Raw genomic sequence first — 26,813 nt, 5'->3', positions numbered from 1 at the left:
TGTGTCTGAGTCACTTTGCCACCAGGCTCAGCCCCTTGGTTGGCCTCGGTCCCTTTCCTACGTCTTCTGAGACGCGTGGAGCGGAGCCAGCTTGACCTGGTTCATTCAGTGCATTAAGCTGGGTCTCTGTGGGATCCTGGCCCCACTGGGCAGGGCAGCCGGAATCACAGAGTTACATAGTCACACCAGGCCTTTGGTGCTAAGTGACAGGGGTGGTAGGGGCTGTAGGACTCCAAGGAGAGAGGACGGACCGAGCTTGCAGGCAGGAAGAGCCACCCGACGCTGTGGCCGTGGAATATTATTTGGTGGTGGGCGGGCCCAGGGAGACTGAATACATGAGACAGTTGTGAGTGTCCAGGACCTAGGGAGAGAGTGTCCTCTTTTGTGTTCTCTTGGTTGTTGCTTTCCAGGGACGCAGCTTCTGGCTGCGAAAGCCAAGAGTGGACAAGGGTAGCATCGGGGCTCTTGCCAGGCTCGCGCTGCAGGAGCCCGCCTGTGTCATCAGAAGCCTTCCCCTGTGTCCTTTGGAATTCCTGCCTTCCTCCCCAGAGGGGTTCTTTGAGGTCTTGGGTGAAGTTGCCCCCAATGAACCAGAGCCTTTTGCTGAGGCCCAATAGGAAGTCTGTACCCGAGATGGAGAGGAATGCTGTGCGGCTCTGTGAGTGTCCTGGTCACTGGTGCTGGGATACAGGGGACACCCGCTGTTTGCTGACAGGCCGGCGAGGCTGTGCCCTGGGAGGAAGGAGTGTGTTGGTGGGGGGACAACCAGGGTTGTCCTGCCCAGACTGTGTGATCTACAAGCACCGGTTAGTTACATACTCCATGATCCTAACTTTGCTACCAGTGGACTCTCTCTCTCTCTCTCTCTCTCTCTCTCTCTCTCTCTCTCTTTCTCTCTCTCACACACACACACACACACACACACACACGCAACTTCCGCTCCCCTGCTCTTTGCCTCCCTAGCCAAACTAGGGTTTGAGAAGCCTGAAAGTTGTGGGATCTCTCTTAAAAGTAGGGAACAAGGGCTGAGGATATAGACCTCACTAGGAGTGTGTAAGGGAGGAGTCCAGGGAGGCCTTGGCCTAAGCTCCACCTCCTGCCCCCGCTTGAGTACCCCTGGTCACACGGGTAACACGCTACACGGCTTGACACACTGCACCTTCCGTGGCATTTGGGACATCATGCTATCTCCGCCTGGTGAGTCATCACCAGGGAAATCAAAACTGTACAATTAACACAGAACCTCCCGCCCCCAGCTCCACCGTCACGCACGCCTGTCTGCTTTTTCTCCAAGTCTTTGGAAACTGCCGTTTGTTGTGTAGAGCAAGGCAGCCGGGTGTTTGTCATTGTCCGGTTTTGCTCGCCTGGCTCTGGAAGGCCGTGAGAGTTGACTCTGGGAAAAAAGAAAGCGGAGCCCAGCCCCACGTGTGCCGCCTGCCCACGGCCCTGAGTCACGCTGGGGAGAAAGGGAGAGAGGAGACTCCGGCCTCCGCTCTGCAGAGGAAAGTAAAAAAAAACAGAGTGACTAAGCGCCCCGTAATGAGAATGGTTTGTTTTCTGAGCTGAGCTAATGCTGCAGTCCAGCGGCAGATAAGACTTGAGAAGTTGCCGCTGTGGGGGAGGAGGCTTTTCCATACCCCGCTCTTATTATTCTAAGAGAACAAAGATATTTTCCCTGTCTTTCTTCGGGGAAGCTTGAGGTGGCCATTTCCACCTCCCTTGCTGCCGAGGCGCCTACTTTCTCCTCTTCAGAGAAGTGGGCTCAGGAGGAGGGAACAAGCCTGCCTCTTTCTCCCCTTTTCTTACCTTCGCCTCTAAAATTAGTCTTTCAAGGCTGATAAACGTTTTCCCGGCTCATTTTTGTGTTTCCCCAAATGGAGCATCATGGGGTTATAGGAAGAAGGAATCCTTTTGTCCTGTGGCTTCAGCTCTGAATTTTATTTTGTTCTCCCTGAAATGGACCGTGCACATGGACCTGTGGTTTGGAGGCAGGGTCTGCGGGCGCCGGGCCCACGAGCCGCTCTGGGACAGGGGCCCGGCCTGCGCGGGAGGTGGCCTCTCAGCGCGCCAGCCTGGTGACTTGGTTTCTACCCCTGTGTTGTATGAGATCAGCTTCGGGGTGGGCATTGAAGGAAAAGCTGGGGTTAAATGCATCTTTGCCTTCAGCCCGTGAGGTGACCCAGGGCCACCTCATGGGAGATCGCTTAAAGATGAATCAACCGTCTTTGGGATGAGCTCTGCTCCGTGTGGGTGTAAGCAGCAGTGTCCCAGCGGGGCGAAACGGCCATTCGGGAGGCTCTGTACGCAGACCCTAGCGGCTTTCCTGTGTGCTGCAGTCGGCGGGGGTCAGGCCAGAGCTTTGTAGCATCTGTTCGTGACTTGAGGGCTCTGTGATCCCGCGACTCTTGAGAAAAAGCACTCCCTGTCCACGCGCTTGGAGGGAAGACAGCTTGTGAAAACCAAAGCTGGTAAATGGAAAGGTCTCGAACGAGCTCCTCCCCTCCTTCCCCTCCTCTTTCTCCTCCTCTTCTTTCGCTTCCTCCTCTTCCTCTCTCCCTCCCAAGCCCCTCCTCCGGGTTTACGCGGGTGACTCTTTCATCCGCGCTAAGGGGCACCCTCTGCTCATTCACACTCTTTGCCGTGACAGAGAACTGGGTTTGGAGCGTGACACCCAGGTTCAGGCCAGACACTGCCTCTGGCTCTTCTGGGCGACTCTGGGCGAGTTGTCCGACACCATGGGAATGTTCCCCCTGTGAGACGAAGTGCTGAGGCCCCCGTCCCTGCCGGGTCTCCGTCTCCAGTGTAGTCACCATGAGAAGCGCTGGGCCAGCGCCTGCCCTGGGGTCTGGGGGGTTCCCTGTTCCCTTCACCTGCGCCCGTCTGGGGCATTTCCTTAACCTGGGGGTTCTCAAGAGGTGTAGGGGCAGCACATTTGCCCCCCTCAGGGAGCTGTGGGCACAAGCTAGAGACACGTCCGTGCATTGCAGCTGGGGGGTGCTCCTGGCCTCGACAGGAGGCGGCCAGGGCTGCCGCCGAACACCTCCAGCCTCTGCTGAATGAGTGCCCTGACCCCAGCATCACTTGTGCCAATGCAGAGAAACTCCGGGTTTCCAGTCACTCCAGCTGGATGCAGAAAAGTTCTGGGTGTCCTGTGCTGTTGAGGGGACAGGACACAGTCTGGCGGAGCTTTCTCCATTGACCCAAAGCCTCCCTTTCTGAGCCTCCTGGCGCTGACCCTGGGAGGTGACTCCCCACGGGCCAGATGGTCTTGGTCAGTTTCCAGTGGGCGCCAACCCTCCTGACAGGGCAAGTCCAGGGGTTCTGGGGCTTCTTCCTCCAACCAAGGGTCCCCTGTGACCTCTTGGGCTCCCACTCAGGGCACCCCATCTGCCGGGGGCACTTGCTGAGGTCCTGAGCCTGCTGCTCTGCTGCAGGGAGAAATGGAGGTGGTGTTAGCTGCTGGCCAGACAGCGGTGAGGCTGCGTGTCGTCGTCTGGTTTTCCTTAGGCTGGCAGTGCTCAAGGCCACAGCTCTCGGCACTGTCACATGCAGGGTCCAATGGAAACGGGGCTGTCCTTGGTGGACGCACTGCAGTGGGAGGTGCCGAGGCTTACGAAATCCTGTCTTCAGCTCCTTGTGGCGGAGTGGATCTGGAATATTAAAAACATGCCCCGCGTATACTTCCAGGGCTTGGGAAACTCGAGCCGAGCTGGGGGTGTGGTCACCGGGGAGAGCTCGCAGTGTAACCTCAGTCACCTTCGTCGGTTTTTTCTGTGTGACGCCAAACGAGAAGAATGTTAAGCCGGAGAAGGAGTTGAAATAACAAGAGTTAAAAGCTTTCAGAGTGACTGCTGTACGCAGTGTTCGGCCTGGTTTGTCATTTCTTTCTTTCCTTTTTCTTGTTTGCTAGATAAGTACCTCATCACTCATCTCTCTTCTCCCTGTCCCCCATTTCTTTCTTTAGTAACTTTTTCCTTTAATAGAATTTACAACTTAGAAAGTTCTATTATAGAACAACAACAAAAAAGTGGCATTGGTCATCCTGACCTTGGGCAGGCGCTCGGTGTCAGCCTCCTTCCTCGCCGAGGGGGGACGCGGTGGATCGGAGGCTCAGAGGGCTCCTCGGGGTTTTGGGGACACCCTGTGTCACCTCGCCCATGCACTTTATTCTCTGAACTCCTGACCCCTGTGGTTTGTCACCTGCAGCTGGGGGACTCAAACCATAGCTCCTGGCCTGGCATAGAGGATGCTTTGCCTGTGCTTCCCAAAGGGATGCACATTGTGAACCCCCACATCACACGTCCCTGCCAGCAGGCCGCGTTTCCTAGAGCTGCTCCCTGGAGCAGCTGTCCTGGGGCTGCCTGGGCTGCGGGCAGGTTCTAAGGTTGTCAGGAGGGATCTTGGGGAATGTCAGGAATTCACAGGCCCCAAGCGACCAGTGCAAGGGGCTTTTAAATCACCCGAATTTTCTCTGCTTGCCTGGAAGGTCTGTGTAGTGAGCACTGAACCCAAATGCAGGTCACTCAAGCCTGGGTTTTTCTTTTGAGCCGGAAAGCAAAACAAAAACCTATACATAATGCGAAACTCCAGAAAAGTGAAGAAGACTATTGCAGCTGAGCAGACCCAGAGATGGCAGAGCAAGCGGCCTGCTTGCGGCGACAGGGACAGGGGCAGGGTCCAGGGGCGGGTATGACAGAGGGCAGCTGTCGATTGTGTATGCACTCAGGCAGTGAGTGTGGGTTTATGGCACTTACCAGCAAAGCCAGGCTTGGAGATAGCCTTTCCTAGCAGAGCAGATGTTAAGGGAGGGGGGAAATGGAAAGATACAGAGTGAATCTCGATGAAATGGATGCTGGAGGTTCAGTTTCTGAGTTATGAACATGCTGCTTGGGCCACTTCAACTTGAGATGAGTATTTGGGGTAAGGTCACACTTTATGCAAGTTGATGCCGAAAGCTGACAGGTAGGTTGTTCTCTATAAATAAAAACTAATCCCTTTGAACCAGCCCAGTCTTGTCTGGTAATATAGTTGAGGTCAGGAATGGGGGCGTGCCCCGTTCAGAGGTTCACAGGCTGTGAGTCACACGGGCTGGCTTCATTTTACATTAACTCTGGGCTGTAGGAAAGTTGGTTTAACCTCTCAGATGCCCTATTTCCCAATTAGTATGCAGAGATAACGATGACGACCAGTTTAGTGGAGTCTGTATTAGTCAGCTAGTGTTGTGTAACAACCACGCCAAAGACTCAGCCTCAACTAGAGGTTGTTCATGTTTGCTCTTGCTCCTGTGTCTCCCCAGGCTTAGATCCTTTTGCAGGCTGAGGGCAGCAACTGCCTGGACATCCTGTGATTTTGGCAGAGGTGCAGGACAGCAGGGAAAAGCATCCAGTGATGCTCAGTTCTCTACTCACGCTCCACTGGCCAAGGGAGTCAGCTCCGGGTTTTGTATCATCATGTTGTAGCTGTGCCTGGCCCAGAGTTTGTAATGAATAGACTGGATGTGTTGCTGGAACTTGTACCTCCATCCCTGAGCTGTTCCCCCTGTGGCTGTGGATGGCTGATCACTGGTACCAAGGACAGGAGAGTCTTTTGGCCGTGGTGGGTCCCAGCCATGGCCCCTCTTACTAGAGTGGAGCCTGGCACGGCCCCATTTTGTCTTTGGCTGTGGCTCCCACCAACATTTTGGGACACTTTACAGGTCCTACTTGGAGCCAATGGGAGGAAACCTAATTTCCTGCCACAGGAAATTGTTTGGCTAGTGAAGAATATATTTAAAGATTAAAGCCTTCTGTCAAAGGAGCTGGAGAAAGCCCTTTAGGGGTCTCAGGAACCCATTGGGTGTGGGCAGAGATCTCAGCCATGCGTCAGGAGGAGCTGGGCAGCTTCCTGGGACTCTGCTCTGTGCAACAGCAGCCACTCTGGGGCTGGGTGGAGGCTGACGCAGACGGAAGAGTAGGTTGGAGACAGACCCTTTATTGGCACTAAGCACATTTGTGGTAACATCAGCTCAGAATTAAGACCTATTTGTTGGATTTACTTCTTGGGCCCACTGCCCTGTAAGGCTTGGGAGCGTGTGTTCCGGACACACCAGCTCTTATGAAATCCAGCAGCAGCTTACCATTGCTATTTTCGCGAGCATTGGTGCGTGTTTTAAAGGCAACAGAAAGGCAAAGAAGGAACAGTACCGGGGCACTGGGCCCTGGGCAGCCCGGACTCTGAGCCAGCGGTAGTCGCTGACGCAGAAGAAGTAATGAATGAGATACCCTTCTTGTCATGAGTTTGGGAATTTTATGGCACGGACCCGATGACTTCTAGAGAAGCCTGCCAAGTCAGTCCAGCGGCCATGTGCCTGTGAGTTGGACAGCCAGAGTGCGCCCATCCATCTCCCTGTCATCGGGATCCTGTGTGACCTTAGGACTGAGCTTTGCTTCTTGGGTGTCCGGGGACACAGTGAGGTGGCACCATTAGGGGACCTGCTTGATGAGCCCCACAGCGTGGGGACAGGGACTATGTAAGACCCGGGCAGAAAAGCCTTGAGAAAGTTCAAAGCAGACCTGTGGCCTCATTTCGGAACCCCCGGGGGCTCCCCCAGATCGGCAGAGCAAAAAAGGGACGGGTGTCTCTGAGCACCTACCACGGACCTTCCTGTGCCTGACCCTGTCGTACCAGTGAGGCCGTCGTGGGTGAGCAGCGGTCACGACAGACGTGCTGTTCATCGTGTCGCTGCTGTGTGCGGAGGGTTTCCGGCAGGAGCATCACTTAGTCCTCGCAGTGGGCCGGTGAAGGAGCCTCTGTTTCAGATGAAGAAATGAAAGACCGGAAGTGACTCTCAAGTTCAGATAGCGAGCAGAGAGTCAGGATTTATATCCAGGTTTATCCAAGGCCAAAGCTCTTACCTCTTTTTTAAACGTTTTTTAAATGGTGATAGTGGTTTACAAATAAGCTGCATGTATTTAAAGTATGTAATTTGATGAGTTCTGACGTGTGTCCATCCCTGTAAAACCACTGCTACCACCAAGATCACAAACAACCTTTGCCTCTTGAAAGTCTTCACATGCCTTTGCTCATCCCGCACCCCTCATCCCCTGTACCCCCTGCAGCCTCCCCCGAAACTGCTTTCTGTCACTAGGGATTAGCTTGCGTGTTTTACTTTACAGTACTCCATAATTTCACATGAACAGGATTAGGTCTGACTTCTTTCACTCAGTACAATTATTTTTGGATCCAGCCCCAGTGTTGCGTGTATCGATGGTCCATTCTTCCAGTTTGCAGGCCGAGGGCTGGGGAAATGGCTCAGTGGCATAAGTGCCTGCCTGGCAAGTGCAGGGTCATGAGTTCAATCCTCAGTATCGCAAAACAAACAAACAAACAAAAAACCAAGGACCCAGTTTGCAGGCAGAGTTCTTTGGTAAGGGTTTGCCTCTGTGTTTATCAGTTCATACACAGGTACCTACACGTATGCTTTCGCTTCTCTGTAAGTGCTTAGAAGTGGGATAGAGGGGCTATGTGGTGAGTTGCTTTTAACTTTTTTTTTTATTAGTACCTGTTTGTCGTATATAATGTTTACCTGGAGTTGGTACACATAGAGAACACGTCCTAATTCCTTTTTTTTTCCCCATCCATTTCCTCATTTCTGTATTCCCTTCCCCTTTGAGAAAAACCTATCTCTCTACTTCCTATTATCTGTATCTTGCTCTTTATTTATAATTTGGGTTTCTCATATAAGAGAAACCATGTGTAGTTTAGAGTTTGTGTGTCTTATTTGCTCTACTTAACATTGTGGCATGAAGGTACATCCATTTTCCTACAGATGACTCAACTTTTTATTTCTTTACGGCAGAGTACTACTCCACTGTGTATAAATATCACATTTTCTTTATTCATTCATAGTTGATGAATGTAGAAGCTGCTTCCAAGAGTTAGCTATATTATGAGTTGTGCTGCTATAAACATGGGTGTGCATGGTCGCTGCACTATGCTATCTTCCACTCTTTCAGGAGGATACCTAGAAGGGAAATAGCTGGGGCAAATGGGATTTGTAGTGTTGTGTTTTTGAGGACTCTCCATACTGATTTCCACCAACAATGTCGAAGGGTTCCTTTTTTCCCCATAGCCTCACCAGCATTTGTTGCTATTTGATTTCTTGATGACGACCATTCTAAGAAACTCCAGAACTGTTCTCTGAAGTACGGTAACCGGACCGTCTCACGTTCCCATCAGCAGGGGATGAGAGTCCCAGGTGCCCCACGCCCTGGTCTCCAGCACCTCTTGCTGGTGGTTTTAGCTCTTCTCATGATTGTGTGTGGAATCTCACTGTAGCTTTAATTTATTCTTCTCAGAAGACTAGTGATATCTTTCATGTGTATATTTGCCGCCTTTTTATTTTTAGGGTAGCATCTGTTCAGATCATTACCTGCTATTTTAAAATTGGATTCTTTTCTTAATACTGAATTTTTGGAGGTCCTTCACCACATACATGCTTTCTAAATATCACCTTCTAGCTTGTCATCTTTTTATTTTTCAACAGTGCCTGTCCAAGATCAGGAGTTTAGATTTTGATGACCAGTATCAAAACTTTCTTTTTCCAGATTGTGCTTTTGGTGCCCCAAGTCACCAAGATTTTTCTCAGGGTCTTCTCCTAGCAGTTTTATTGTTTTAAGCATTGCCCTCTGGTGCTGTTTGGTTGATTTTTCTTGTCTGGGTATAAGGTGTAAGTGGAAGTTCATTTTTCTTGCGTGTGGCTACTGGGTTCTCTAGCACATCGTAGAAAAACGACCTTTTCTCCGTTACACTGTCATCATGTTGAACCCGAGTGGCCCATGTGTGTGTGGCTGATCACGGCCTCTGTGAGGTTCAGCTACTGCTGGGTTCTGGCTGGGGCTTGCGTCAAACCCTGAAGAGCAATTGTAGCCACTTCCCTAATCTGCGGGCACCTGGTGGCTTTGCAGGGCTGACAGCAGCTACGTGACTGCCATCCAGCTCACCACTTCCCACTCTCCCTTTCTTGCCTACTCAGCCGCAGCTCAGGGTCCAGGCCAGGTGGCTACGGGGACCTAGAGCAGGCAGTAATGTTCAGTGGTTGGCGCTTTGCAAAAAACTTTCAAAGGGAACCCAAGCTTTGTGGGGCCAGGGGAAGGGGCCACATGTCCCCCATTTCTAGAGCAGACGATGAAGGGCCCTGGATTCCTCATGCCTTGCCCAGGGTCTCGCAGTGAGGAGAAGTGTACCACATCCGGACCCCAGGCCTTAGGACCCCATATCTGCCAGGCTTTCTCCTGTACCTGGCAACCAGACCTGGACCATCCTCTCTGGCTCTGGCTGATAATTATTGTTGTCCCCAGCACCACGGGAGGTAGCTAATTACATCCTTCCAGATGTCCTTAGCAGCTCCGGGTCTGTCCCTGTGACCCGGCCCGGTGCTGACCTTCCTGTCCTCCCCGCTCCCAGAACAGTGGTTTGGGGACACTGAGTGGTCCCCTCTTTGTGGTTGGTGCTTTTGGGTGCATCTGGGGGCCCCTCCCTTGCAGAGGGCCCACAAATTCTGGTTACCAGACCCGTGGTTGTCTTTGGTCTTAAGGGGACACAGAGGGACAGCTTGCAAATATCTCTGCTCAGTAGTTAGGAAAACTGTGGTGGGTCCTGGATGGGCCTCTTAGGAGCCCTCACTCCTGAGCACCCCTCTCCCTAGGCTGCACCCCAGCATCATCGCAGCCAGAATCACCGCGAGACCTGACTCTCACGTGCACAGTGCTGAAACATCTCAGAGGCCCCTTCTCTAACCTTTTAGAAGAAAGGCAGACTCCCTTCTCGTAGGCCCCAGCAGAGACTGCTGCCTGCGCCCGGCCGTGCCTGGGCCCAGCTCTCTTACCAGACAGATCCTTCCTAGGTCCTCTGCCCGAGCAAAGCCAGATGAGCAGTGCGTGTGCCTTTGTGGATCGTGACTTGAGTGTGTCCCCTTCCCGAGTTGCTGTGTGCTGATCTGGGCTGGGGGCAGAGGGTGCTGGCCCGCTCTGCTGGCTGTTGGGGGCCTCAGCCTTCCGCAGCAGGCCTGCTGGGCTCTTCTGGGCTCCCTTCCAGCTCGGCTTGGGAGCTCTGCGGCTGGGAGCAAGGCAGGGCCCCATGCCAGCCAGCGGATCCTTCGGGAGCTTCCAGCAGCCGAACCCACCTTGCTGTCTCTTTCTGCCCTCCCGATCCTGGCAGGTCCCTGGATGGTCGCCTGCAGGTGTCCCATCGGAAGGGGCTCCCCCATGTCATCTACTGCCGCCTGTGGCGATGGCCGGACCTGCACAGCCACCACGAGCTGCGGGCCATGGAGCTGTGTGAGTTCGCATTCAACATGAAGAAGGACGAGGTGTGCGTGAACCCTTACCACTACCAGAGGGTGGAGACACCAGGTACGCTGCCCGGGGGTCTGCGGGGGGCTCCTGGGCTTCGGTGCCAGCCTGGCTTCGACGCTGAACGGCCTCTGCCCTCTCTCACCCCGGCAGTTCTACCTCCCGTGTTGGTGCCGCGCCACACAGAGATCCCGGCCGAGTTCCCCCCGCTGGAGGACTACACCCATTCCATCCCCGAGAACACTAACTTCCCCGCCGGCATCGAGCCCCAGAGCAATATTCCAGGTAATCGGCCCCTCCGCACTGTGCTGGCGCTGGGGCCCGGACTCAGCCCGTGTCCCCGTGGGGAAGGGGCCTGTGGCCTCCGCTCCCCACTGGCTGATGATGCTTTGCTTGGCACGGAGGAGCAGCGTGACCCTTCCGCCCGGCCCCACCGCGGTCCCAGTGCAGTGATTTATTTTGGAAGCGGAAATAGCAGCACTGTGTGGCTCTCTGGCCTCGCCCTCTTAGCAGCAGGGCTGGTGTTCAGGCAGGAGACTGTCCAGGCTCTTCGGGACCTGGGGCCTCTGACCCGGGCAAAGATGACGACAGCCTGGATGGGAGTTGAAGCCACTTTGAGCTTTCACTCTTGCGGGAGAAACTGGCAGCCTGCAGAAGACTGCAAAAGTTTGTGGAAGCCCCTCATTTATATGCAGACAGAGTGTGAATCACGCCTGCTGGTGTCCAGAGGTGCTCTGCCACCCCGGGGCCATTACCTCAGCCTGCGCCCGCTGGGGCAGTGACCTGGCTGCTTTCTCCCAGAGCCTTCTAATGCAGATGTGGCTTTCGCCCTGGCTTAGTTTGCAGGCTGGGGTGGCCGTGGCCTGTATGCTTGGGACCTGCGTGCGTGGGGCAGAACTTTTACGAGCGCCCCGCCCGGCTGTCCCAGTCCCGTGCAGGTCACCGTCGGGGTTGGTTGTCACTCACTGTTCGCAGGGCTGGTCTTGGAAGACCAGTCCAGGTGGGGTCGGGGGAGGTTCCAGGAAGCGGATCACACAGCTTCTGCCATCATCGGGTTGCATGCTCGCTGGGGAGCTAAGCCACCTTCCCTAGCGATGGCAAATGACAGACTGCAGCGGGTCTGTGCAGGAGGCGTGGGGCCGAGGGCGGGCTTGCTCTCTGGAGGGCAGCGGTGGGCAAGGCAGAGTCTGGAGCCTCCCTGGAGGCTGAGGGGTCTGCCTGTCCTGGGAAAGCAGCGGAGTTCGGTCTGCAGCAGCTCTGCAGCCCCCCAGGACAGGTGCTTCAGACTTGGAAGCGGCTGGGGCCCCAGGGGTCTCAGGTAGGCAGGCATCAGCCCTCAACTCCAAGGTCTGGGAACCCTCCAGCGCCCCATCCTGGGTGCAGGCTTCTCACAGCCCCCTGTCTTCTGCTTCCCAGAGACCCCGCCCCCCGGCTACCTGAGTGAAGATGGAGAAACCAGCGACCACCAGATGAACCACAGCATGGATGCAGGTCAGTCATGCGAGGCGTGCTTGCAGGCCCCACCGAGCAGCTGTCCCCCCCCTCTGTCCCTGCCTCGCGTCCTCCCACCCCGTCCCGTCTACCCAGTGATCAAAGTGACCCCGCCGTGCGGGGTGCCGGGCTCCCAGACGGCTCGCAGTCGCCGTGCTGTCTCCCTGTGCCCTGTCGGAAGACACCTCGGGGTGGCAGACGGCCACTTAACCTCAGGTCGGGAGGTGCTGTAACTTGCATTGTAGACTTGCCCTGAGCTGAGTCTTGGTGACATGTAGGTGATGGCCAGGAAGCCAGTGGGGTGGGCAGAGCATTGCCAGGCAGAGTCGTGGGGGCTGGGCAGAGAGCCTGGTGTGGCCAGAGTCCAGGGATGCTCAGGCCAGGCTGCTCGGTGAGGCTGGACACGCTGTCCTGGGGACCTGTCACACGGGGCGTCCGGTGTGGCAGGAAGACCACTTGTTGAGCCCGTGGTTTGTGGGAGGCCAGCGCAGGCCTAGAACCGGTGTGGGGCTGGGTGCGATGCTGGTGGCAGGGGGCAGAGGGTGGGCCGCAGAGAGCTTGGATGGAGACCAGGTCTTCGCTGCCGGCCGGTGGGCAGCCAGGAAACAGTTGTCTTTGTATGGTGCCGAATGGGATCCGGGTGCCTGTACCAGGAGGGAGCCGGCCCGGTGCGCGCTCGCCACGGCTCCAGATGTTTCCCACGTCATTTGTTAGGGGACCAGATTGGCTCCGCGGCAGCAGCTTGAATGGAGCCTCGGCTGTCACAGGAGCACGTTTTGTGGCTGGGCGAGGAGGAGGGAGCTGCGCGGACATCCCATCCCGCTGATAGGCTCGGTGCCAGCGGGCATGCTCGTGCGCACAGGGCTGCAGGCTGCATAGCCGCCTGCCCCTGTGCACAGCCCGGAACAGACTGCAGTTCCGGAAGGAAGGAGGGAAGGCAGGCAGGCAGGCCGGCAGAGAGGCAGGCTCACGTACGCGATGCGGACGTAGTCGCTGAAATCTTGCGCGGGTGCAGTGGCACTTCAGGGTTGAGTACATCCCCTGAAAGTGCTCTCTCCCCGCCCCAGCAGCTGGCAGTGTGGACACAGCGGCGGTGCGCCGGGGCCTTCCTGTGTTCCGCGCCAAGTGCACTGCAAGCTTGCCGCTGTTCGCAGCTGGCACGGGGCGGGCCAGCTAAGCAGCTTCTCCAGCTGCGGGGTTTCTCTTCGCCCTGCTTCCCGCTCCCCGCCTGCCCGTCTGTCCGTTATAGACAGAGGGGAGGTCCTGCTTCCTTCCCCTCCCCCATCTCTGCCCGCTTCTCACGGTCCCCCTCCCCTCCTCTGTCTCAGGGCCTTGTCATGAACTTCAGTGACCCATCCCAAGGGGAGATGCGTGGCTCCCAGCCAGCCCACATGGGGGTGGGCAGCAGTATCCTGTTGGTGCCGTTCTTCCCCTGGCAGCCCTGACAGACTTGGTGTGAAGAGTCTCAGGCCGGACGTCATGTTGCTCACCCCGCGTCTCCCCGCACACACGCCCTTTCAGACCAGTGCGACGGTCACACAGCCTTCCTAGGCCTTTGTGGCTGGGCCGTTACCGAGGAGCAAACGAAAGTTTCTCGAGGGCCCACCACAGACAGGCACGGCGTGAACGTTTGTATACGCGTATCCTCGCCTCATCTGTGCAGCTCAGAGTGGATGACTTTATTCCCGTTTTATACCGGGGGAAAAATGAAAGCTTAAAAAGTCGAGGGCTTTGGCTGTCACACAGCTGATCCGCGGCGGCGTGTCTCCCCTTCGTGCGTGACTCTGAGACCCTGTGGGGCCGGTGACTGTGCCACTCCCCCGTGGACTAGGGGACGTGGGGGAGAAGAAAGAAACCCGGGGCTCCTCCTTCGTCCTCTCGGTGACAGCTAGCCTTGGTGCGGCAGTGCCCTAGGCCAGATGCAGGCCTGGCCTCAGGACAGCAGATTTCGGCCGCTGCTTTCTTCGAAGGCTGATGCTGTGCTCTTTCTGGTGGGGGAAGCTCAGAGAGTGTCACTTAGGTAGAATCGGACTCTTTCCCGCGTGCGCCACCCTGTCCCGCGTGAAGCGAGGGTCTGGTTGCTGGGTTGCAGGGTTTCCATGGCAGGTTTGAGTTTCTAGGGATGGGTACTTCAAGGTCCCTGAGCAGCAGCAGCCCGTGGATGGAGGCGTGGGTGACAGGTGACGTGGTGGGAGCCAGCCTTCCGCTGCCCAGGGCTGTGTGTAGCCAGGGAGAGGCCCTTGCCCGCTCCTCTCTTTTTCCTGGGGCACAACTACTGGGACGGGTGGTGTAAGCTCAGAAAAAGGCACCCGCTAGCCTCGTGGGGCACCGAGCAGCCCCGTGCTGCAGCCTTGGCCAGGATCCTAAACCATCGGGATGAGGGAGACCTCGGAGACCATCATCGTCTTGCTGTATCCATTCCACACACAGAGAAGTTGGGTGCAGGGAGGGAACGTGGGGCGGGGGGCAGGGCACGAGGTCAGGCCTTCTCCTGCGACTTGGGGGCTCAGTCCATGGTGAGCCACCCCGTCTTGAAGCCTCACCGCTGTGTCTCACCTTGCAGGTTCCCCAAACCTCTCCCCGAATCCGATGTCCCCAGCACACAATAACTTGGGTAAGTATGGAAGGACCGGACTCTCTCCAGCTGGTGGTGAGTGTGGGAAGGGGGCCCCTGAAGATGAGGCTGCCCACTGCCCTGCTCCCCACTGGCCAGCGCAGCCCCTCAGGTCTCTGGTTACAGCGATTCTGGGGTCACCCCACAGCAGGGAAACCTGAGCGCCGTGGTGACAGGAGAGGCCACTGTGTGCTAGGTTAGTGTTACCCCTGGATGGTGTCAAACGTGAGTGGATGAAAATTCCTGGGCCTCTGGCCCTGGGGACCCGGGTCTGTGGTCAGCCAAGCGCAGGAGTGTGGTTTGCAGAGCCGCTGACAGCTGCACACCCCAGCCCGACTTTCACAGGTGGGCCTCAGACACACTTGCTTGGGTTTTGTCTGCGTGTCTCACCTTAGGATGATGGAATTTTTATTAAAGCAGCAGCACAGAAGGAGTTTGGGGAAAGGCCAGGGTGCCCATAATCCCAGCACGAGTGTCTGTTTTATCATCGGGACCAGCTCTGCTTTTCGAGCCTTCTCTTGTGTTAACACAGATGTTTCCGTGTTGAATGCCCTGCTTGCCATGAGTTACCCGTGACGTTGGGGTGCGGCTGGCCCCTCGTTTCCCCAGCACCCTGTGCTTGCCTGTCAGTCTCTGGGTCAGGATTTTGAGGGTGGCTCCACCCGCCCGGGATCATCAGTTCTCAGCGCGGGACAAGCTTTGGGAGGTCCTCTTGGCTCCCGTATGGGGCCTGCTGAGGGTCTCAAAATGTGTGACATGTATTTGTCGTCCTCACTGATGGGAAGTTTTTAGAAAAGGTGTTAGTTTTGTTTGGGGTCTGCTGCCAGAGTGAACACAGTGGCTCAGGAAAAGCGAGTGTAAGTCCAGGTGTGGGGGCTCTGAGTGGCTCGGACTGGCTTCGTGACCCTTGGTTTTGAGACCTGGGTGGACAGAAATGCGTCACCTGGAGATGCTTGAACACCCTTGAAAGCAGGCTGCCCAGAGTGAGGGGCGCAGAGGAGAAAGCGTAGGAGGCCTGCTGAGACCTCGCTGTGCGGCCATCACTGTGAGTGTGGGGTTCCGCGGAGGGTCGCGTTCCCGATACGGAGCACGGAGTTACTAAAAGCAAACCGAAGCTAGAAGCTGTGGTGACACTTGAGGCGTGAAAGGCGGGGATCGTGAACTTGACCGGACTCCAGCCTCTGAGGTGCGCTGCTTTAGCTCTGTTTTCTGGGCCGTTTTCCCCCACGGAGGCCAAGGGAGCAGGTTTAGTCAACAGACTTCGGGCAGACTCCCCGATCTGGTGGCTGAGCCTGGAAGTTGTCCCAGCTGGCCCCTGGCTGGGACTCACTGTCTAGGTCTTGGGGTCTAGGGTGATGGGGTGAGTCTTGAGCTTCGACTCATGGCATGGGGTCCCCTCCCTGCTGCTTGTCTGTGAGAATTCTGAGGTCATTTCTCATAAGCGCAGGGATGTCCCTGAGCCGGCCCCCTGGAGAGCGGGTGCCCCTTGGCTGGTCTGGGTATAGCTCTGCCGGGAAGTCTGCATCGGGACCAGTCAGCCTACGAGTCAGGACCAGGACTCGGGTGAGGCATTCGCTTCCTCTGTTGAATGAGTCCTCGACTCCCATTCCAGCGTTCAGAGCTCCCCTCTCCCAGCCCTGGAGCTCCCGAGCTGGCGCTTCCTGAGGACTCGCTGTTTAGTGCTGTTCAGGGGCTTCCTGAGTGAGTCCTCAGGGCAGCACTATGTGATAGAAGTACTGCCACTTGCATTTTGCAGAGTAGGAAGCCAAGTAGACGGGGACACATTGATCCCAGATCACACACCTAGTAAATGGAAAAGTGGGGTTTAAATTCAGGCGTCCTCCAGCATAGCCTGTGCCCCGTCACAGCAGGGCACCTGGGCTGGGGCCAGGTAGACCAGCTGTCTCCACCTGCCTGGCTCAGAAGACCAGAGGTGGTGGGAGGGACTGCAGGTGGAGGGCTGGCGGCATGTCAGGAGAGACTGGGGAAATGACCCCAAAGGGGCCCGGCGGGGCTGAGATGAGAGTCCCAGCGCCATCATGCCCCTGTGGTTTACAGAAGAAAGTTGGTAGTGGGCTGGGGGGGCTCACCTGACGGCAGCTTTATAATTATTTTATTACTTAATAATTATGAAATTATGGAATTAATTCCACTACGTGGAATGTAGATTCTACAGGACATTACTAGAGGAAAGACAAAAACAAACCCGTTTTGGCAGCTGCTGCTGAGGGAGGCGGGATAAATGCATACTGTGCGGAGGCACAATACCACCATTTAGAGGAGAGGTTTATTTCTCTCTCACGGTCAGGGGATCCAGTCCATGGCCGCTGGCTCCAAGGCGGGAACACCCTGGTGGGAGGGTTCATGCAGCCAGGAAGCGAGCAGAGCGGAAGCTGTGAGGGGCCAGATAAGGTTCCCAAGGTCACGCCTCCATGACCCAGATGTTTCTCCAAGGATCCCCGGGGCAGCTCCCAAGCCAAGCCAGCTGACCATCAAGATGAACTGTGCCAGCGCCCCTCAGGGAAATGGCAGTGGGCCTGGGAGGGCCCTTGAGAGCCGCCCTGGGTGCGCAGGCTGTTCTGGTCAGCTCTCCTGGGGGCCGTGCTGAGGCATGGGAAGCAGTCAGGCCCGAGTGCTGAGTGGGAAACCACTGCTGGTGTGGGGCAGGCCTGTTTGTTCCTCTTCCCTGGGCAAACAGGCCCCTGCTGTGCACCCCTCTTAACCTCCTGGGGATCCCTGGTGCCCACTTTGGAGACTCCCCCGAAGGTGCGGCCAGTGTGGACAGTGGAGGAGTCCAGTACAGAGGACAGCCCACTCCAGAAGGAGGAAGCCAGTGCCAGGGTCCTGGCCCTCAGGACGCGGGCTGAGGGTGAGGCTGATGAGGGGGTGGGGACACTCCGAAGGACAGTGGCAGCAGGCAGCCGTGCAGAGCTGAGGCGTGGGAGGCGGCCCAGAGAGTGGCGCGGGGAGCTCAAGGGCGGCCTTCGCAGGGCGGTTTGCAAGCAGCAGTGGGGCGAAAGGGCAAAACAGGCTGGCAGAGTGGGGCAGTGGGCAGCTGCCTTGGTGCCACTTCCTGGTGGCCGCTGTGTCCCAGTCCATGGGATGAAACCAGTTACATGGTCAGCTCTGCCTCGAAGGCAGACGCATCCCAGCTTACCTGTGTCTTTTAAAGAAACGAAGTTAGTGTAACCAAAAGGGCTGCAGTGGGGGACCTCTGGTTTCTCCCGTTGCTTCCTGCCCACTCCAGGCGGGGGCCGGTGGGGAGGACAAGGCAGGTGCAGGAGGAAAGGGGTCACTTGCGGCACCCTGCGGGGGCGCATAAGCGTCTCCTGCTGTATGTGAGACATCCCGGAGCAGCCTGTGGAGGCCACGGAGGCCCAGGGAGTGCCTGGCGGGGACTGAGCTGGAGTTTAGGGGGGCTGGCTTCCCAGAGCGCCTCGGCAGAACGCGGCTGCCTCTGTGCCAGGAGCGGGGTGGCAGCCGGAAGATAGAAGGCCACCAGCCCTGGGGAGGGCACAGGGGTCCTGGTTGCAGGCCTGAGTGCCAGGCGTCTCGGCGCTGCCACACAGCCCTCTTCTAAGGCCACGTCTGGCTCCAGGCTTCAGAAATCTTGGGAAGCCCCAGGCTGGTGATGGGACACTAAGTCCTCCGCTGGCGGTCCCTTACTCTCCCGGGGGCCTTGGGGGCTTGACTTTCCCGCTGTCCTTGGTGGTGCTAAGCTGGCTGCCGGCTGAAAAGGTTCTTTCTCTGTACAACCTGTTGCTGGAGTCCTCAGAGATGGGCTGGAATTAGCCGGGGCCACAGCGGCTGGGCTGTACCCAGACCGAGAGCTGCGGGCCCGTGTCCCGGTCACACACGCCGGCCTTACAGGTGGGTCCCTGCAGATGCTGGGGGAGGGGCAGCCCAGGCGGAGGGATGGTAGAGACTGGGGGGTGGTGACAACGAGGGACCGGAGCAGAAAGTCACTTCTCCCTCCCGCCTCCTCGCCTTTTCCTTTACCGGGTTTGAGTCTTTTGCACATGTTTGTAATAGGCAGCCCATCATCCAAGTGTTGCCTTCTGGGTCTTACTCTGTTTTCTTTTCCTTAAACAAAACAGAAAGCCCATGCCACTTTGGAACAGGGCTCATGACTGAAGTCAGCCAAGGTGCCGGGTGGGTGTGGGGCCAGCCGGGAACGAAGTGCCCCGTGCCACTTGGCAAGTCTGGCCAACGCCACCTGGGGGAGGCCGGGACGGGGCTGGAGATTCCCCGGTCTCTGGCCCCTCTGTTCTGGGAAGCAGTTAGCTCTGCTCGGCAGTCTGGTGGGAGTGGGGTGGTGGCGGGCAAGGCCTCGGCGTGTTGTCTGCCGCTCCAGGTGCGCAGAGACCCAGGCCTGGCCCTGAACCCTCACGGCCGTCCTCCTAGAGGAGCCTGTGTTTGGCGTGCCTTCACGTCCCTGTGTAAAGCTGCTTCTGCATTTGTTGGCAAACTCTTAAACCAGGGCCTGCGCGTTTCCTTGCTTGATTGCTGTGGTGGAGGGGCCGCTGCCTCCCACTGAGAGATTTCATTTAAGCTTTAGCACCAGGACAAGCTGTGTTTCTGTGGTAGTGCTCGTAAGCACTGTGTACTCACCCACGAGAGCCATGTTGCATATTCTGTTCCCTTTCTGCTTTGTCCGCTAGGAAGCTCAGAGCAAGTTGAGTATTCTTTTCAGTAGCTGTAACCTCCTGGTTCCTGACTTTTTCTCTTGTACTCACTGTGATGTAGATGAGGCCTTTGATGGGAAACAAATGAAAGCACATGCACAGTTTTTTAAAGAGTGTCATTGAACTGAGAGCCCAGAGACGGCGACCATACCTTTGGTCTGTAGCTCCTCCTGCAGAAGTGCCTCGAGGAAGCCGCCCAGGGCTGTGGGAGGGGGCGGTGGGAGGCAGGGCTGCCTTTTGCTGTGTGGAGTGAGCACCTGGTGGGCGCTGCTCTGGCTCGGCCTGCTTCCCACCCCAGGGAGCCGGGCCCGCAGCACGCCTGGAAAAGGCAAGGCTCACGCTCCGCCACTGGCCTGACCTCCGCTGTCCCCCCAAACAGGCACCTTCTTCCTGATGTGTCAGGCTGTGTCTGAGCTTCGGGGGTGTTCAGAAGGGCTCAGGCCTGCCTGGGAGGGCCTCTCGGACCAGGACTCCTTGCAGTCCACACCGCCCTAGAGCCTGGTCCCGGTGTGCTGGTCCGCAGCGGGTGGCCTGCTGGCCCTGCCGGTTGTGACTGGTGTGTGTCAGCGTGCCGGGGAGCCCTGCTTGCTCTCCTGCCTGGATGAAGCCCCAGGGATTCTGACAGGGCTTTATGAGAACTGCATTCCGTTCTGTACACTGCTGAATAAGCCAGGGTCGCTCCGATTAGCCAGAGCTGCCTATCCAGCCGAGCCAAGCCGGAAGCACTGATGGCCGGCAGCACACGGGTCATGTACAGACTAGGAAACTGAGGCCGGGAGGGAGGTCATGGCCTGAAGATCACACAAAAGGCAGCAGACCCTACGTGTGGGCGGTGGCAGCCCCAGCCCCAATAGGGTGCCTGACCGCTCTGAATGCCTGGATTGCTCTTGGATTTCCTGGGTTTTTTTTAAGTTTCTAAAGCAGCATAGCTCACATTTTAGTGGCCACATTGTTTTGAATATAGCTTATCTCCCTGGAATGTGGGAGCACTAGCAAAGCCAGAGCCGGAAGTAGCTGACGTGGCTCAGCCCAGCCTCAGGAGCCAGGGCACAGGCCACAGCTGCGCGTGCCCCAAGGCCCTCCCTCTCCCGTCCCCGAGCAGCCAGCGCCCTGCCTCCTGCCGCTCCCCGGGAAGAGAGGAGAGGGGCAAGGGCGCAGTGCCCGCCTAGAGGCAGTGCTCGTAGGATTGCCAACAGGACACTGCGCGCCTGGTGCATGCTCTGCACTGCACACTGGCGGCTCAGGGCACCACGGCAGTGCCCGGGTAAGGAGGGTCCCATGCCCAGGTGAAGGCCACAGAGAAGCTGAAGCTCAGAGTGCGACCACGCTGCTCTGTCGCCAGGCAGTGGTTTCCAGCCATGGGCAGTTTTACCCCCTGGAAGAATCTGGTGCTGTCTGGTGGCGTCTTTCATTGTCCGCACTTGGGAGGGGAAGCAGGTGTATGCCCCTGGCAGCTGGGGGAGGAGGTCAGGGATACTGCTGACCATCCTGTATCACTGCAGCCCCCACCTCCCACCTGTGACCTGGCCGCCAGTGCCCACTTCCAGGCCGTGACCTGCAGGGTGTCCCTGGTCTGCAGCTCCCCATCGCCTCCCTTCACCCTTGGGAGGGTCGTCTGGGCCTTCTCGTGGCAGGGCTCACCCAGGCCTTCCCCAGGGGCAGCATGGCTTCTGATCTTCTCTTAGCCGTGGCCGGCCTTCCAGGGTCCCTGTGCGGAGACGTGGGCACCGCTGCCCTTGCCCTCCCTCTCAGAGCTCTGTGCCAAGGACATAAGCAGGGCGGCAGCCCAGGCCGGACAGTCAGGAAGGCACAGACACCAGCTCATGGAGTCACGTCCTAGACAGCCAGGTGGCTCTACATAGGTGCAACAGCCACAGTGAGTGTCCCGGGCTGGAGGTCCGAGATGGAGACGGAGGGCTGAGCAGGACCCCGATTCTGCAGCAGACGGGCAGCAGGAGGTGGCGTGCTGTGCTCCCCGGCATCATGAGCCTGGGCAGCTGTGGAGCTCCGTGTGGCCGTGGGGAGAGCGGGGCGAGGAGTCACAGGAAGTAGAGAGCGGGGACCCCTGTACTTTAGCCTTTTGCAGCTCTCCTCAGGGAAAGCCTCTCACAAGATGGCAGTTTTGCTTTGTCGGCTGGCAGCTAGGGAAGTGTGGCATGACACAGCATGGTGTGTAGCTGGCACACACCGGGCACTGCTGCCTGTGTGGGCTCTGGAACTACTGTTCCGTGGGCTGAGCTTGCCCGGGCCGGGGAGCCCAATGCGGGAAGCCCTTTGGGGACAGAGATTCGCATGACTCCTTAGGAGACCTCAGCTCCTCAGGAAGAGAGGCCAGGAGGTGACTGTGTGTGGCGGGCGGGCCCCGTGGGTCTGTCCGCAGGGTTGGCCTGGGGCCTGGCGGGTCAGGTCGGGAGGGCCCTGGTGGGCTGACAGGAAGGGAACTCAGGCTCTTTACCACAGAGACAAGGCCGGCCAAGTGCCCCTGCAGATACCCTGGTGTCCTCCAAGTTTTATGCAGGGAAAGGCGTGGGGCAGAGGGTCCTTCCCCCTTTGGGAGGTGGGGGAGGTCTCTCACCAAAGGGTCCCAGGGCCCGACCGCACACACCCTGTCTCCACAGACCTGCAGCCAGTCACCTACTGCGAGCCGGCCTTCTGGTGCTCCATCTCCTACTATGAGCTGAACCAGCGCGTTGGGGAGACTTTCCACGCCTCGCAGCCGTCCATGACGGTGGACGGCTTCACCGACCCCTCCAACTCGGAGCGCTTCTGCCTGGGCCTGCTGTCCAACGTGAACAGGAACGCGGCGGTGGAGCTGACACGGAGGCACATTGGTAACGCGGCGGCCCCCAGGGTGCTCTGCCTCCTTTCCCGGCCCACAGAATTCGCTGGTCCCACACGGGCCAGACAGGCAGAGTTCGGGTGCTCAGTCATTCCCTCCCAAAGACAGGGACCGTCTCCCCACATCTGCAGCCATGTAGCCAAACACCTCATTCGTGGCAGCAAGGAAGGGAAGTCTGTGGGAAAGGTGACAGAGTTTTTAATAAAAACACCCTTAAAGTACAGGGAGGTTAATAAGTAGGTTGTGATTCTTGGACGAACGAGCTTTAATTTCTTAGGTGATTATTCTAGACCATGTAGAAAAAAGCCAGAAAGACAAAAACGGCCCACGGCCTAACCTTACGATGTCTAAGCCAGGCACCCAGGACATAAGCAGACCAGTGTGCTCGTTCAGGGCAGATGAAGCTCGGCTGTGGGTCACGTGGTTTGCTCGAGTTACTTTACAGCTGTGGAGGCGATGTGGTCAGATATTCTTAGACATTGCCCTGGAACCCCAAGGGTCAGCTGGGCAGGGTCAGCTGGGCGGCTCCAGGGCCAACCTGGGGAGCTGGGTGGGGGTGCAAGGGGGGATGTGGGCCTATGTGAACCCGAGCATCACCGCTCTTGCTGGTTTGTTCTCGACCCGCACAGGAGGGTCCGTTTGAAGAGCAGATTCTGCAGTCAAGACAAGGGGCTCAGAGGCCTCGGGCTGAGGGCAGCGTGCTCGCGGGGATCTGGGTCTTTCCTGGCCTGGCTGTCCTTCCTGCTCTTGCCGCTCCTTCTGTCCCAAGTCCCGGAGGATCAGGAGAAGAAAGGGCGCCCTAAGGGAGGGACAGTAGAGGGATGGGAAGTGCACAAGAGGAAGCAGGTGGCACACAGCCCCCCACATCAGCTCCTGCCCTCCTGCCATGCTGGGCCCAGCTCTCGGCCTCCTCCCCGGAGTGGGGGGTGGAACAAGAGTTTCCCGGGGTGCAGGGGGCGGGGACAGCTGCTGGCCCCAGCGCAGAGCTGAGCGTTTGCATAACTGTTGGAACTGCAGAGCCAATTTAAAAATAATTCCTGTCCATCTGGAGTGGATTTAAGAGATGAAGGAAAAATAATGATGGAGACTTACAAGCTACTCTAGAACAACTCATGGAGGGGTCACATCGCCCCATCCCTGGGGCCGCAGAGCTAGTGGGGGGCGGGTTGGAATGAACCTCGCAATCTGGGAGCAGAATAAGGGCCAAAGGGTGGCACTGGGCACCCTCTGTGTCTCTCGGTGACGGGTGGGGGAGGAGTTGCTACCCTGCTTTCCGGGCCCCAGGCTGGACGTGTGACCGAAGGCCACGGCGCGTGCTTTGTCACGTCCTCATAGGCTTCCCCTCCCGTGGAAACCCAGTGCTGCCCGTGAGTCCCTTGTCCAGGTCTCAGGCTTGGGCTCTGGGTCCTGTTTGCCTGGGGACACTGACAGAGAAGCAGGCCTGGGGGCAGCCCCTGCAGCTCTGCCCTCCTTCGCATCCTGGGTGGCCAGGGCCAGTGCGTGGGCGCCGGTGCCCTGATCCGGTCTCACCTGACTCTCTCTAGGGAGAGGCGTGCGGCTCTACTACATCGGAGGGGAGGTCTTCGCAGAGTGCCTCAGTGACAGCGCTATCTTTGTTCAGTCTCCCAACTGTAACCAACGCTACGGCTGGCACCCTGCCACCGTCTGCAAGATCCCCCCAGGTGAGCCACCCCACACCTCTGTGCCAAGACCCCTTTTCCCACCCTTTCTCCTCAGCGGTGTGTGCACCGGCAGCCTGGAGGGGAGTGACAGCGCTTTCTCTGTGCCCGGCCATCTCCCTGTGCTCGCCCCGCAGCAGTCTGTGGGTCTCCTCGGGACCCGGGGGGCCCTTCCCACCACCCCAGAGGCTCAGCAGCGTGGCTTCCTTCCTTCGCACATTCCTTCCTCCCATCCAGAGCGTGCAGGGTCTGTACCAGGGGCTGGAGGGCGCAGGTGGGGCGCTGCCCCTGTCCCCACAGGTCTGCAGGGCTGTGGGCTGTGTGAGACTGAGACCCGGATGTGCGGAACACCAGGGTGGGTGCTCAGCGCCAGGCACGCGGCAGAGGGAGAGCGCAGCGCGGCTGCCGCGGGTCAGGGAAGGCTTCCCGGAGAGGATGGGGCGGCGCTGGGAGACTGGGTAGAGCCCTTGAGGGCGGAGGGGCCGCTGTGATAAAGATAAGGCCAAGAAGCCCGGGGGGTGATGTTTCAAGCCACACTGGAACCAGGCCTTGGCTTTCTTCTGGGGACCTGCTGAGTTTCCTGAGTGAGGCTGATGGGCCCAGGACCCCAAGAAGGGAAGGGGTGCCGGGCTGTGCCCCAAACGTTCGGGACAGTGGGCTGCCGGCTTGTCTAGTGCTTTCCTGGGGCCGAAGCTGGTTTCAGCCCTGCTCCGCTGCACTGCGCCTCGGGGCGCACGGAGGCAGAAGTGGCAGCACCCTTTTCCCTGCCCGCTCCCTCCTCGGCCTGCCCCGTGGGTTTGGAGGTTGCCAGCCCACAGCATGTCAGAACTGGAACATCCTGGGAGGCCAGCCCCACGTTTACAGGGAGACGCAAGGTCAGAGAGAGAAGGTGACCGGCACAGAGCCACGCGGAGGGAGGAGGAGCGGGTGCTGGTGCCTTCCTCAGGTCACCTCGGCTCACCTTTTGATTATGCTGGCATGTGCTTTTGTCTTTCTGTTTCTGATTGACACATTCCTGGCTTTCAGACAGCGGGACTTCAAACGAGAGGTTTATTTTAAACTTTATTTGTGCCTGCGTCTAGTTTTCCTGTCTGGAGAATTGGAGGCACACCTTCCCTTTGCTCGAATGTCGCCACGACCCAGCCTGTGCCCAGAGGACAAACTGTGACCCAGATCTCTCCCCCTCCTGGCCCTGCACGAGGCATACCTGGCAAAGCCCTGCTGAGCGTCCTGGGCCCAGGTGGTCGGCCACGTCCTGCACGGCACAGGTCCCCGGCCTCTCTGCACCTGGAGTCTTGCCCAGGCCCCCTGGCCTAGCACTGGGCTCACCTCTCTCAGCGGTGTGCGTGTCCCTGGTGGCCCTGTTCACAGTCCACCTTCTGTGTTCCTGTGGCTGAAGCAGGGGAGCTTGTGGGACAGCGTATTCTGACAAGGTGGTGACAGACTCCAGGGCAGGGGCCGAGCACATCCACCCCGAGTGGTGCTGGGTTTGGAGTCTGTGGCTGATGCCTGGAATGACCATGAGCTGCGTGATTTAAGCCAGGGAGACCCAGGATGGCTTCACCAGGAGGGGGGCCACGGCCACGCCTCTGTCCCCAGCAGCGCTGTCCTTGTTCTGTCTGCAGGATGCAACCTGAAGATCTTCAATAACCAGGAGTTCGCTGCACTGCTGGCTCAGTCTGTGAACCAGGGCTTCGAGGCCGTCTACCAGCTGACGCGCATGTGCACCATCCGCATGAGCTTTGTTAAAGGCTGGGGAGCCGAGTACAGGTCAGTGTGGGGGCCCGATTCTGGGCAACTCGGGACAGCAGAGCCGAGGCTCCTCAGAGATGAGCGGACCGGGTCTCACACCATGGATGAGAGCGAGGCCCGGCAGGCAGGCAGGCAGGCGACGGAGTGTGTCAGCCCTGGGCGATCGTATTGCTAGCACTCAGCGTGACCAACACACACATCCCATTTCATCCTCCTACAGCCGCGGTGGGGACATGGACATCGTCCCCGCTGTTCAGATGTGGGGCCTAGGAAGGAAAGGCAGTCGCCTGATGTCGCTTCAGTGGTGGAATAGCTCAGGCAGCACTGCGCTCCAGGTCGCCGCTTCCTCCCCTCCATCTGGGGCAGGTGGCTTTAGAAGGGCCCTCCCCAGGAAGTGGAGCCCTCCGCTTGTGGCTCCATCTCTGACTCAGGGACCGCGGAGACCTCAAGCGTGTAGGACAGTGATGGCGAATGTTAGGACTTCCAAGACAACAGCCTGCTGCGGCCCACGCGCCACAGGTTCACCAGCACTGACCTACGGTATTAAAGATGAGGATCAAGGAAGGAGGGAGATCTGAGTACCTATAAAGGAAGACAGTTCATGTGTGCAGAACTTTCGATAGGATTCTACAGCGTATTTTAAATGTGGCCACGATCACAGTTCTGTCTGTTCTGCTCAGTGGTCGCGAGAAGCCGGTCCTTTTCTGTCCACACCCTGCCCAGCCCCCAGCCCCCAGCCCCCAGCCCCTAGCCCCCAGCTCCTGGGCAGCCAGACGCAGAGGTACCCACACGTCAGCGGGAGCCAGCGCCTTTCAAGTTACTCTCCCCTGCTCTCCACTTTTCCAGATGTTTGGAATCTGTTTTGTTTTGCAGTCATTCTGCACCCTGGCCAAACCATTTCAGGGCTGGCCTGGGGCCACCGTTTATAATGAAGTCCCGATGAGCATGACTTATGGAAAGTCAGATTCTCATTAGAGGATTTCGCTCTGTGAAATCCTCCTCCTCCTCCTCCATTTACTGTATTTTAGCTCCTGTTCTTCTGTGTCTGCCCCACGGAGCCAGGGAAAGGGGCTCCCTGGTTCCCGGAGCCTGTGACATCCAGGAAGTGACTGTGTAAGCAGTCAGCATAGTCCAAGCCCTGGGGAACTTAGGACCATGTTATGACCCTAAAGAGATTAGCCCAGGCTGGGAGGTCCAGCGGGAGAAAGATTTTAACCGACCTTTCCGCCCCAGCTTGGGTCACTTAGGGAATGGGAGTGAAAGGTTACAAAATCAGTATTTTAGTGGGGAAGGGAAATATCTGAAGACGGAGCCCAGGGAGAGTCGGGGGAGGTCCATCTGCTCTTCCTCCTCCTCTAGTCCAGGGGCCAGCCTCAGGCACTCCCCGCTCGCCAGACAGCAGGGGCCCGGCCACCTCCAAAC

At 57.9% G+C, this 26,813-nt stretch overlaps 1 protein-coding gene across 3 annotated transcripts in view; it reads left to right on the top strand.

The window, feature by feature from the left end:
- Smad3 (SMAD family member 3) overlaps positions 1-26,813 on the top strand; it is a 94,353-nt gene that overhangs the window by 62,203 nt on the left and 5,337 nt on the right. For all 3 annotated transcript variants that reach the window (XM_005393692.2, XM_013518932.1, XM_005393694.2), the window contains exons 2-8: positions 10,198-10,391; positions 10,485-10,616; positions 11,748-11,822; positions 14,386-14,436; positions 21,740-21,952; positions 23,505-23,642; positions 25,265-25,409. In XM_005393692.2, the coding sequence (XP_005393749.1) occupies positions 10,198-10,391; positions 10,485-10,616; positions 11,748-11,822; positions 14,386-14,436; positions 21,740-21,952; positions 23,505-23,642; positions 25,265-25,409 (948 nt within the window). The remainder of the gene's footprint in view (positions 1-10,197; positions 10,392-10,484; positions 10,617-11,747; positions 11,823-14,385; positions 14,437-21,739; positions 21,953-23,504; positions 23,643-25,264; positions 25,410-26,813) is intronic.

The sequence above is a fragment of the Chinchilla lanigera genome, unplaced genomic scaffold, assembly GCF_000276665.1.
Source record: "Chinchilla lanigera isolate Chin_1 unplaced genomic scaffold, ChiLan1.0 scaffold00049, whole genome shotgun sequence".
Classification (NCBI taxonomy): Eukaryota; Metazoa; Chordata; class Mammalia; order Rodentia; family Chinchillidae; genus Chinchilla; species Chinchilla lanigera.
The sequence above is the reverse complement of the archived record's forward strand: the minus strand, read 5'-3'. Positions and strand labels throughout refer to the sequence as shown.